The sequence below is a fragment of the Rattus norvegicus genome, chromosome 1 (assembly GCF_036323735.1).
Source record: "Rattus norvegicus strain BN/NHsdMcwi chromosome 1, GRCr8, whole genome shotgun sequence".
NCBI lineage: Eukaryota > Metazoa > Chordata > Mammalia > Rodentia > Muridae > Rattus > Rattus norvegicus.
Genome location: NC_086019.1, coordinates 102,903,399 through 102,915,521, shown reverse-complemented (window position 1 = coordinate 102,915,521; position 12,123 = coordinate 102,903,399). Strand labels below are relative to the sequence as shown.

At 46.2% G+C, this 12,123-nt stretch overlaps 1 protein-coding gene across 3 annotated transcripts; it reads right to left on the bottom strand.

The window, feature by feature from the left end:
* Positions 1-2,240: 2,240 nt before the first annotated feature.
* On the bottom strand, positions 2,241-10,817 carry Siglec5 (sialic acid binding Ig-like lectin 5). Of its 3 annotated transcripts, none has more exons than NM_001106249.2 (9): positions 10,500-10,616; positions 10,075-10,437; positions 9,643-9,921; positions 9,427-9,474; positions 6,426-6,677; positions 6,024-6,326; positions 5,650-5,746; positions 5,219-5,354; positions 2,241-3,119 (listed from the first exon to the last, which is right to left on the bottom strand). In NM_001106249.2, exons 1-9 carry the CDS (start codon positions 10,534-10,536, stop codon positions 2,928-2,930), a joined length of 1,707 nt encoding a protein of 568 aa, NP_001099719.2. In that variant the 5' UTR covers positions 10,537-10,616; the 3' UTR covers positions 2,241-2,927. The 3 variants fall into 3 exon arrangements, with proteins under 3 accessions (NP_001099719.2, XP_006229008.1, XP_038960534.1); XM_006228946.5 differs by having other exon boundaries at positions 2,326-3,119; positions 5,650-5,749; positions 10,500-10,817; XM_039104606.2 differs by lacking the exons at positions 2,241-3,119; positions 5,650-5,746 and having other exon boundaries at positions 5,217-5,354; positions 10,500-10,751.
* Positions 10,818-12,123: the final 1,306 nt, after the last annotated feature.

Here is a 12,123-nt window from a genome sequence, read left to right as displayed (position 1 = left end):
TCTTCCCCACTTTTTCTTCTATTAGTTTGAGTGTGTCTGGTTTGATGTGGAGGTCCTTGATCCACTTGGACTTAAGCTTTGTACAGGGTGATAAGCATGGATCGATCTGCATTCTTCTACATGTTGCCCTCCAGTTGAACCAGCACCATTTGCTGAAAATGCTATCTTTTTTCCATTTGATGGTTTTGGCTCCTTTGTCAAAAATCAAGTGACCATAGGTGTGTGGGTTCATTTCTGGGTCTTTAATTCTGTTCCATTGGTCTATCTGTCTGTCTCTGTACCAATACCATGCAGTTTTTATCACTATTGCTCTGTAATACTGCTTGAGTTCAGGGATAGTGATTCCCCCAGAAGTTCTTTTATTGTTGAGAATAGTTTCTATACCCTGGTTTGTTTGTTTGTTTTTTGTTATTCCAAATGAATTTGCAAATTGCTTTTTCTAACTCTATGAAGTAATGAGTTGAAATTTTGATGAGGATTGCATTGAATCTGTGGATTGCTTTCGGCAAGATGGCCATCTTTTACAATATTACTCCTTCCAATCCATGAGCATCAGAAATCCTCTGTCTTCTGAGATCTTCTTCACTTTCTTTCTTCAGAGACAAAGTTCTTGTCATACATGTCTTTTACTTGCTTGGTTAGATAAGAAAAAATTGAAATAATCCCATGCGTCCTATCAGATCACCATGGACTAAGGCTGGTCTTCAATAAGAACAATAACAACAGAAAGCCCACGTACACATGGAAGCTGAACGACGCTCTCCTCAATGATAACTTGGTCATAGAAGAAATAAAGAACGAAAATTGTTCATTTCATCCAGATTTTCCAGTTTTGTTGAATATAGGCTTTTGTAGTAGGATCTGATTTTTTTTTAATTTTCTCAGATTATGTTGATATGTCTACCTTTTCATTTCTGATTTTGTTTATTTGGATACTCTCTCTGTGCCCTCTGGTTAGTCTGGCTAAAGGATTATCTATCTTGTTGATTTTCTGAAAGAACCAGCTTTTGGTCTTGTTGATTCTTTGTATTGTTCTTTTTGTTTCTACTTGGTTGATTTCAGCCCCGAGTTTGATTATTTCCTGCCTTCTCCTCCTCCTGGGTGTATTTGCTTCTTTTTGTTCTAGAGCTTTATGTGTGTTGTCAAGCTGCTAGTGTATGGTCTCTCCTGTTTCTTTCTGCAGGCACTCAGAGCAATGATTTTTCCTCTTAGCACAGCTTTCATTGTATCCCATAAGTTTGGGTATGTTGTGCCTTCATTTTCATTAAATTCTACAAAGTCTTTAATTTCTTATTTTCTAACAAGAAACAGAAAAGGATGAATATGGATGGGAGGGAAGGTGAGGAAGAACTGAAAGGAGTAAAAAAAGCAGTAACCATAATCAGGATATATTTTATGAGAAAAGAATCTATTTGCAATAAAATGCAAAAAAAACAAAGGGAAAAGAAAAGGAAAACAAGAGAAGGGAAGGGAAGGGAAGGGAAGATAAGGGAAGATAAGGGAAGGGAAGGGAAGATAAGGGAAGGGAAGGGAAGGGAAGGGAAGGGAAGATAAGGGAAGGGAAGATAAGGGAAGGGAAGATAAGGGAAGGGAAGGGAAGATAAGGGAAGGGAAGGGAAGGGAAGATAAGGGAAGGGAAGGGAAGATAAGGGAAGGGAAGGGAAGGGAAGGGAAGATAAGGGAAGGGAAGGGAAGGGAAGATAAGGGAAGGGAAGGGAAGATAAGGGAAGGGAAGATAAGGGAAGGGAAGGGAAGATAAGGGAAGGGAAGGGAAGATAAGGGAAGGGAAGGGAAGATAAGGGAAGGGAAGGGAAGGGAAGATAAGGGAAGGGAAGGGAAGGGAAGATAAGGGAAGGGAAGGGAAGATAAGGGAAGGGAAGGGAAGGGAAGATAAGGGAAGGGAAGGGAAGGGAAGGGAAGATAAGGGAAGGGAAGGGAAGGGAAGGGTAAAGAAGTCCAGTTGAGCTCTCCTGTTTCTAAACCTCATGCTAATAACCTAACACAGAGACTCTTTTTTCTTTTTTGGATTCTATTGTTCAATGATGGGCTTTTGGGTGCATTTCACTATTTTATAGGACTTGAGGTCAAACACATTAGAGTTTCAGACATACTAGGCAACCCTTCCACCACTGAGCTTCATCCCCAATTTTTCCATGCAAACCCTTGTGCAAGTCTGATGAGTAACTGTATCTTGTGTTTTTTGGTCTGCAGTTGTGAGCAAAATTGCTGAACAATTTGGTAGGTGTACTGTATTTATTTATATTTCGTTGACAAGCACTGATTGGTCACCTTTCTGTATGTTTGCTTACCACTCACATATTACCATTTTGTATTGAATTGTCTGTCACTTTTATTGATTTGTGGGAGATCTTTATATATTAGCTTTATGCCCCATGATTGTTAATTTTACTGGGTATAGTAGTCTGGGCTGATATCTGTATGATCTTTAAGAGTTTGCAGAATGTCCAATGAGTCCAATCTGAGATACAGGTAGCTACAACACAGTCACACTTCAAAACAGAATAACTTTAGGAACTAACATATGTTCTTTAAAAATATACAAGTAAAATTCAAGTTATGCAATAAAGACAAAACGTTCTTCCCCACTGCTCAGGCAACATAAAGCAATATAATCAACAATAAACACATTCTCTCCTTGGTACTCCTCAGATTATGACTCCACTTTACAGAGGAGGAAGAGGGGGCACAAAGAAAAAAGGTGGCTTCTCTGGGAATAACACTGAATATGGATTTGAACCTAGGAATCTCTGTAACCTTCTCTCCTTCCAAAACTCCCTCCTTCCACTACATATCCTTTGGTTAAGAGGGCCACTGATGCCAGAATATGCTCCTAACACATGCTATCTTCAGCCATGCCTTTCTGGGACTCCAGCCAGCACTGTGACTGACACATGGGGCAAGGAGCTTCAGCGCTTGTGAATCTTGATCTCTGTGTAAACAGACTTGATGGTCTCCGTGTTCTTTGGCTGCTGGGGCCTCGGACCTTGGAAGGAGAGGGAGGCATAGTGAAGTTCGGGCTCATCCTTTGGGATGTCTGGGGCTGTGGCAAGAGGTGGCTCTTCTTTCTGGGTCTGTGACTCTGATTCATTCAGATGATCCTGGAACCAGATTAGAGAAGGGAATCAGTCAGGTCTTTGCAGATGGCAGCAAGAGTCACTAAAGCAGCTTGGGGCTTAGGTGTGCATTCGTTCATTTATCTACCTCACATGTATTTCCTGAGTGCTCCCTCCATGCCTCCACTCATTCGCCTTACTTACTGATGTGTAAACATGAATATGAATGTGTCCAGCCCCTTCCTCTACATTCCCCCATTATGTGTCTCTGTGCACATGCCCTGTATACACAGCATTCGTAACCAAATCCAAGACCTTGGACATAATATGCAAAGGGTCTCACGATATGCAGCACCCCAACCTCAGATAAGGTTAATTTTTTATAGAGTCTCACCGAGTCTTCACAATCCCCCCCTTCCCATTTTATGGATGAACATAGTCTGATTCAGGTTAAGTAACTCACAAATGGCAGCATCAGACTGTCGAAAATAAATGAAGGTGAAGCCAGATGTGTCCTGCCAGCAACCCATCACTTGGGAGGCCTTAGAAGGAAGATTGTGTCTGAAGCAAACTCTAGCTTCATAGTGAGTTCCAGAACAACTGGGCTACACAGAGACCCTTTCTCCAAAAACATAAGTAGGTAAAATTTCAAAAATAAGATAAAATAAAGCCAAATAAAATTAAAACTTCATCTAATTATAATCTGATGGGCAGAAGCAGGGAGCTACAGTGAGCTCTCAAGCCTGGACCTACCACACCTTGGCGGGGCTCACAGTCTATGGGGAGAGCAGGGATAAGCCTGCCGCTGCAAGAGGCAGATGATAGCCTGCCTGTTAGACTTGGGATATTTTAACTGATGAATGGAGGATGATGAAGGCTTCACTCAAGGACGGATCAAGAAACACTAGCCCAAAGAATGCTGTAGGTCTTGATGTTGAATATGACGCTAGCCACATGTGGCACACGTAATATGAGGGAGTCTCAGGGGAGATGAACTACTGTGAGAACAAAGTACACACTGGATCTGGAAGTCTGAGTACCCCAAATTAAAAAGAATGTGGATATGTCATTAATAAATGATACATATGGTTACTGATAACAAATCAGAATCACAGTCACTTGGATGGGTTATATGGAATGAAATCTGTTTTACACGTTTCTGCTTTTTAATGTGACTAATGAAGGTTTTGTGTTACATATGTGGCCAACAGTCTACTTCTTTACTTTCCTGTTAAATCTTAAAATTAGTGTCTAAATAGCCCAGACTGTCCTGGAAACCCCCATGTAGCCCAAGAATCTCAAGCTTTAAATTTTCCTTCCTCATGTGTCTTAAGTGCCAGGAATTTAGGTATGTGCCCATACAATCTGTTGTCTCTGTCTTTCTCTGTGTGTGTCTTTCTGTGTTTCTGTGCCTTTGTATGTTTGTCTCTCTTCGTCCCCGATTCCTCCTTCTCTCTTCCCCTACTGGGAATGGAACCCAGGGTCTCACATATGTTAGAAAAGTAGTCTACAACAGAGCTACACCTCACAAGCCTCACTGTTAAATTCCGGCAAGCACTACACCTCTGAGCCACACCCCATTCCCTGGTGGATCTAACCAAGGGCCCTACCCTTGGGTCACAATCCCATAGAGTCTATGCAGACAGTCCACTTCCAAGCCACATCCCGTTTCTCTCTGCACAAGGCACGTGCTCTATGCTGAGCCACACTTGAGCTCTCTTTTCACATTTGAGTTTATAAGGATTTCACAAGTCACCCTGCCAGGCGCTCAACACTCTTCATCCTCGTGCCTCAGCCTCCTGAGTGCTGAGATTATAGGTCTGCCCAGCCTGACATTCTATTTCTGTTAGACAACACATATTTGGACTGTAAAGGCTCAAGAGCCGTGTTTAGAATTCCTTTATGCAAGTTTACTCTGGGCTGATGGGACCAGTGCTGAGGCCCAGGGAAAGGAGGCAGCTACATTGGGAAGAGCTTTGCTAACAGGAACAATGGGTAGGCCTGGGGAAATGCTGGAAGCAGGGGATAGAGGTGGGGGGAAATGACAGCTCCCCAGCCTGTGTCTCTGAGAGGAAAATTGGATACCAAAAGAGACATTTGACAAAACAGAAGCCCAGTTTTAATGTGCTGGGCTGTCTGGGTACCTGGATGGGGTATCTCAATGGAATGTTGGACGAAATCATGCTTGCACTATTTATGGTGGAGACAAGGTTCTTGGCAAGGTGGTTGCCTTCCATGGCTGCTACTTCCAATGCTGATTTCTTCCTGAGGAACTTCACTCTGGAGAAAGAGAAGAAGGTTTATTTATTTATTTTTTTTTCAGCTCAGGTAGATGAATTTTGGGACCAGGGAAGATCAAGGACAGGGGCCGGAGATAGAACTACTCTGTGGATTAAAGATTCTCAGTGAATGGGACTGCATGATTTGAACAGGCTGTATCAATACCTGACCAGGTTAGCAGGGGGCTTCTGCTAGCCCTGGCCTAGCTCATCATTTCACTGGGCGGAGTTTAGGAATCCTTTAACCAATGAACAATCAATACAAGAAGCCTTCACCAAATGAGACCACCACTCACATGAAGAAGATGAGGCAGAAGGAGACAGCAAGCAAAGCCATAAGACCAGCTCCCCAGATGGCCCCCTGAACCGCTCCTCCACTGGTTTCTGATTTGTCTGCTAATCAAGAGAGACCTGGGGTGATGAAAAGTCTTCTTCCTGAGCAGGCATCTTAGCATCCGACCTTTTCTAATCTATTCCATGTGAGAATGTCCACTCCCACTTTGGTCTAGGTCCTTTCTTCCATATCTTTCTGTGTGTCCCCAATCCCTCACCAAGCCAACAGATAGGAAACCACGAACGCTAGCCCCATTTTAACCTGAGTCAGCCCCATATTGGTCATTCCTGATGTCTTAGAGTCTAGACATAAATCATCCCTTTCTCCACACCTTACCCTGTGAGACTCCTTGTCCTGGAACCAGCACGATAGTGGCTCTCTGAACTCCATAGTCATTCCAAGCTTCACAGCTGAGTCTGTGGTCAGTGCTGAATTCCACACTGAGGCTCAGGGAGCTGTTGACCCACGGTCCTGCAGAGCTGGACATAACTGTGAAGGAGGCATTGCTGCTGTTTCCCTCCAGCAGCCCCTCCCCCAGCCGCCAGCCCAGGGACGGGGCAGGCCAGGCTCTGGAGGAGCAGCTGCAGTGCAGACCCTCAGAATCCCAGGAGCAGGAGGGTGCCAGCAGCTGTAGAAGGCCTGGGGAGTGAAACACAGGGATAGGGATCAGCGGGGGGTTTCCCAGGCTGTGATCCCAATGCCTCACCCGCCCCCAACCTCCATCATTTTCCAACTCACTCCTTATGCTGAGGCTCACAGAGGCTGTCTGAGTACCCAGACTGTTCTTAGCCTGGCAGATGTATTTTCCCTGGTCCTCCAACTCCACCCGTGGCAGTTGAAGTTCATCACCCTTAGAGAGCCGGAAGTTCTTCTGGGTCTGGCGCTTCCAGCTCAGCATGGCAGAGGGGTTGCTGTCTGCCACACAGACCAGGCGCAGGGACTCACCCTCTTGGATCTGCAGAGATGCTCCACTCTGCAGGACTTTAGTTTCTGAGGAGGCAGACAGAAAGCTGAGCCCAGTTGCAGAGAGCCTTTCTCCTCCTTTTACTGCGTTTACATTATCTCCTTTTACCATCCCATCCCCGTCCCCCACCCCGCAACCCCGGATGGCTAACGGCCTCTCATCATAAAGACGAAAGACAGACAGTAGCCCTTAGAAGTGTGAGCTCATCAGAACCTACTTGGGTCCCACTCTTCCCTCCTAGGCATCTGTCAACTCAGATGCCCTACTTGTCCTGGAGAGTTTGCCTTTGTCTCTCAAGAACACATCACTAAGGCCTGACTAATTCAACTGTATCCCAGGAGCTCACTGGTGCCCAAAGCAGGTACGGCACAGTTCAGGTGATGGGTTTCATGGTGGAGCTGTCCTAAAAGTCCAAGGAGATTCCAGGAGGAGGAATGCTGGCAGGGGACATGAAGAACAATTGAGCTGTCCAGAGACAATGCCACATTGTTCTGTCCACAGTGAGGCAAAATCACCCTATGATAGCCAAAGGACACGGAAACATTTCGTCACCTGGCAAACAGCTGCCTCCTTAATAGAAATCTCTCTTCAGATAACTTTGGAAATTGTCATAGACCAATAAATACAAATTATTGTTGTTCTCTCTCTCTCTCTCTCTCTCTCTCTCTCTCTCTCTCCCTTCCTTCCTTTCTTTCTCTCTTCCTTCCTTCCTTCCTTTTCTTTCTTTCTTTCTTTCTTTCTTTCTTTCATTCTTTCTTTCGTTCTTTCTTTCTGTTTTGTGGGAGAGGGTCTTGAATACTTCAGGCAACTTCAGACTCACTATGTAGGGGAGGGAGACTTCTGAACCTCTCAAGTTCTCTCTCAAAACCTCTCATGTTAGGATTACGAGAGTGTGATTGCCATGCTAGGTTTATGCAATGCTGGTGATTCAGCCCGAGGCCTCCTGCATGCTAAGATAACACTCTACCAACTGATCCACATCCACAGACCAATAAACAACATAAACACCATAAAAGAGACCCTTGTTCCTTGAGAGGATGATAATGTGAATGAAAAAAATACAGCGACTTCACACGTGACGTCGGGAGGGTGGGTCTGTTTGTTAAGGAAAGATCTTGTTCCTGGAAACATGAGCGAGACAAAGTCCAGGCTGTGCAGTTTGGCAGTTGTGTATGTGAAATACAAGTGACCCTCTGTTCTGGAATTTTCTTCCTTAGGAAGTAATTTTGTGGACATGCCACAAATGTACAGAGTTTCCATGTAGGTCACTTATGGAATGAAAGACAAGGAGTATGCTGGTGCTCTTTCAGGAGATAAATGGGTAAATATGTCATCATAGCACTAGAAAACCATGGTGCCAGTAATATGTGTGAAGGAGGAAGGCTCCAAGAAAACTAAGCTGGAGGAGGGAAAATTTAATTTAGTCACTTGCCATTGACTGACAGATGTGTTGTGGCAGTGTATGTGAGTTTGACTGTGGAGGAACCGTGAGGATAAGTAAGAATTAAGTTTGTAGGAGGAAACAAGAGATGAGACTCTAGATAACCTCAAACACTGAGGGCAGGCTTTATTTAATACCAGAGGGTGTCTCCAGATTGGGCTACACAATGATCAAGGAACAGGACTCAGGAACACAATGACCAGAGTTCAGTAGGGTGCAGCTGGGGTTTTGTGGCTATGGACAGGAAAGGGGGCAAGGGGGCATTAGGAGCAGAATAAGGAAGTTAGCTGCTTTCCTGAGCCAAGCTGTTTTGAAACTGCAGAGTTTGTTGTCTCCTTTTGCACCCACTGGGTGTCTGGGGTTGAGATAGCAACTCTGGTAGCTGCTTTGCTTCTGCTATCCCCAGAGAGCTGGCTTCTTGTAACTTTGAGTTCAGTTTAGGGCCTTGACTTTTGAGGGGAGGTAATTTCTTTAGGAACCCCATTAACAACACCCATTTAGGGTGTAGCTCAGTGGTATATAAATAATAATAATAAATGAACTAACAATGGTAAAGTTACAAAGTGGTGTGTGAAGATGTGTGTGTGTGTGTGTGTGTGTGTGTGTGTGTTTAAATGTGCATGCAAGGATATCTGTGTATGGTCAACCAAGACAGGAGACATTAGACAACAAGAACTATTACTATTAAATTTTTATATGGGCAGAGTTATATTTCACTAAAATCCATATACTGGGGCCCTGACAACTGATGTAGCCTTGGGAGGTAATTAAGATAGATGATGTTGTAGAATAGAGGCCCCAAACATGTGATTGTTGGGACTATAAATAGGTGGCAGAGTGCTTATGTAGTCCATTTCTGTTGTTTAAGAATAGGAGGCAGAAAAGATCAGCTATAGCCCAGACAGGTACCCTCACCAGGAGCCAAACGAGATAGCACATGGAACTGGGTCTCCTGACTTCTGGAGTCAGTGAGTCCATTTCTGCTGTGTAAGTCGCTGTCTCTATCCTATTACAGAGTCTGAGGCCGAGTAAGACACATCTCACACTTTGAATTTGACAAAATCACCTCACAGAGAGGAAAAGAACTGGGGAGCTGGACTCAGGCACTGGATGGGGTGGAGGGGCAAGGGCAACCTGGGGATGAAGACACAGTCCTGGCACTGAAGACTGAGTCTCCGGGAGAGTGCACTATGTGGGTGAGGTGGGGGAGTGAGCATGGGGGATCACTCCCTTCCCCATCCTGAGCCTCCTCCTGTCTGAGCTCCAGAATACCTCCTCATCTCCTGCAGAGGCAGTCCCTCCACCCATCCCAGGGAGGAGACATTTGACCCTACCTGTGCCATCTCCCCAGGACACCCTGATGGTCAGCTTCTGTGGAGCATCTGTGCAGACAGACACGGTTGTTTGCTTTTCAGAGGAGACATGGCTGCTGGCATTGCACCCTGGTATTCTTCTCTTCTCTTGGCTTTCGGGACTCACCACCCAGTTCTAACCTCTCCATCCCACACCCCTATCCTCCCTCCCCCAGGGACCCAGGTCCTGACACTCACAGGTGACACTGAGCTGTTGAGTCCTCTCCACAGTAACACCAGCACCAGGGAAGGTCACCTGACAGATGAGGTTGGTGCCGTTGTCCTGAGGCCTAGGTGTGAGGTTCAGCTCTGAGGAGAGGATGGTTCTGCGGCCCAGGGAAGTGAGGGCAGATGACATCCAGGAAAAGATGGGGGGTGTCCCCTGCTCACAGGCCCAGAGCACAGAACAGATCACTCGGGTAGAAGTGCCAGACACCAGGGTAGATGTGACTTGGAGGTTAGGGGTCTTAGTCAGAGCTGGACAGAGAGAAATAGGGACACAAGACATGGTGGGGATCACTGCGTCTGGCCCTATTTCAAGCCAGGCTCCCGCCCCCCAACCAGCCTCATTATGTGGTTTCCAAGGCACCCAGAGATTTTAGAACAAGGACCTCCATATAGCCCTCTTACCTGTCACATGCACAGAGAGCATCCGATTCCGGAAACTGTATTTCACACTTCCATCCAACCTGAAGAAGTACTTTCCTGTGTCACTTTTCCGTGCGTCTCTGATGTCCAGGGAGCAATTTTTAGTATCTATGCCCCCCACGAGATAGAAACGACCTTGAGTTTCCTGCTGTACTGGTCGATGTGGGTCATTTGTAGCCACTGGAGAGTTGAGGTTTGTGTTGGCCCCATCCTGGAACCAGTAGCCAAAAACAGAACCCCCGGAAGCAGGGTACTTGACTTGGCAGGGTACAAAGACGCACAGACCCTCCTGCACCGTCACTGATTCAGTCAATGAGAGCTCATAATTCTCCACGGCCAGGGACCCTGCAAAGAAATGAGCGTTATCTTGGTTCTGTCCCACTAGCCCTGTCCCTGTTCCCACTCACCTGCCCACAGCAGGGGCAGCAGCTGTGCCCACAGCATCACGCAGTGAAAGGTCCTAGGCTCCAGAGACAGAAAACTTGGTCAGTTCGAGGGTCATAGGCTTCAATGTCACAGGACTGAGAAGTCGTCCTACTGACCTAGCCCAGGAATGAAGAGAGGCAGGGTGACTGACCACAGAGAAGGAAGGAACTTTCCACCCGCAGGTTATCAGCGATATCAAGGCCCTTGGAAAATAAACACTTCCACTTTTCCTGTGTGGCATCATGGGAGCCAAAGTCAGCGAGGAAGAGCCGCCCTCCGCTCCTGAACTGTCGCATTTGTTTCTCATTTGTTTTTATTAAGAAAGAGGCTAATGCAAAGAGCGAGCACAGGCTGGACTTAGGCCCCACCCCCACCCCGTCTGTGCAGCTGGATCTTCATGTGGGTCCCCCAGCAACTGGAGTGGCAGCTGTCCCTGAATCCGTTGCCTGCCTGTGGATCCCTTTTCCCTGACTGTGGCCATGTCTGGCTTCAATAGAAGAGGATGTGTGTAGTCCTGAAGTGGCCTGATGTGCTGTGGGGGGGATGGTGGTGGTGGTGGTGGTGGCGGTGAGGGTGGTGATGATGGTGTGATACCCAGAGGGGCTCCCCTTTCTCAGAAGAGAAGGGGGCACGGGGGAGGGTCTGTGTGAGTGGGTACTGGGAGGAGAGGGGGACTGAGATTGGGATGTAAAATGAATGAATAAATAAACTTTAGAAAGAAAAAGGGTTGATGGTCAGCGACATGGCTCAGAAGGCAAAGGCGTTTACCACTCAGCCTGGTCACTCACATTGTGGAAGGAATGAACTAACTCTCAAAAGTTGCCCTTTGACCCCCACCAGTGCACGGTGGCACACTCAAACCATGGTGGGCAAGGAGGTGGGGGGGGGGAAGAGAGAGAGAGAGAGACAGACAGACAGACAGACAGACAGAGAGAGAGAGAGAGACAGACAGACAGACAGACAGAGAGAGAGTGTGTTAATGATTTTTTAAGAAGAGGGGGAGACTGGAACTCTAATTGCCAAAATAACTTTGCTGCTGCTGTTGAAGAATATCCAGATAAAAGCAACTTAAAGACAAAAATGGTTTACGTTGACTCAGGGTTGGAGGTTACAAGCCATCGTGATGGTGAAGTCACGGCTACAGGAGTGTGCAGCGGCAGGCCATATTTTCACCTTTAGTCAGGAAGCAGAGTGTTGAGGAAAGACTGCTCTCAGGTTACTGTATAGTCTGGGATCCTAACCCATGAAATGATGCCACCAAAAGTGGATGGGTTTTTTTCACTTCAGTTAACCTAATCGTGATAATCACCCAGCAGTGTATTCAGGGCAATGTCTCGGGCGAGTCTGGATCTCAAGTTTCCAAGCGGTTAACCACCACAGATACAGACATATACACACAGGGTATCTACGTGAGGTCATGGGGCAAAGACTCCCTCTGCAGGCCAAAGAGAGAGGCCTCAGAGGGATATCTGTTGTAAAGAGGTTGATCTAGAACTTCCAGACTCACTCGGTACTGAGGAAAAATAAACACGTTGAACTTGCTTGGTGTGTGTGTGTGTGCGTGTGTGTGCATGTGTGTATGTATTAGTCAGGGTTCTCTAGAAG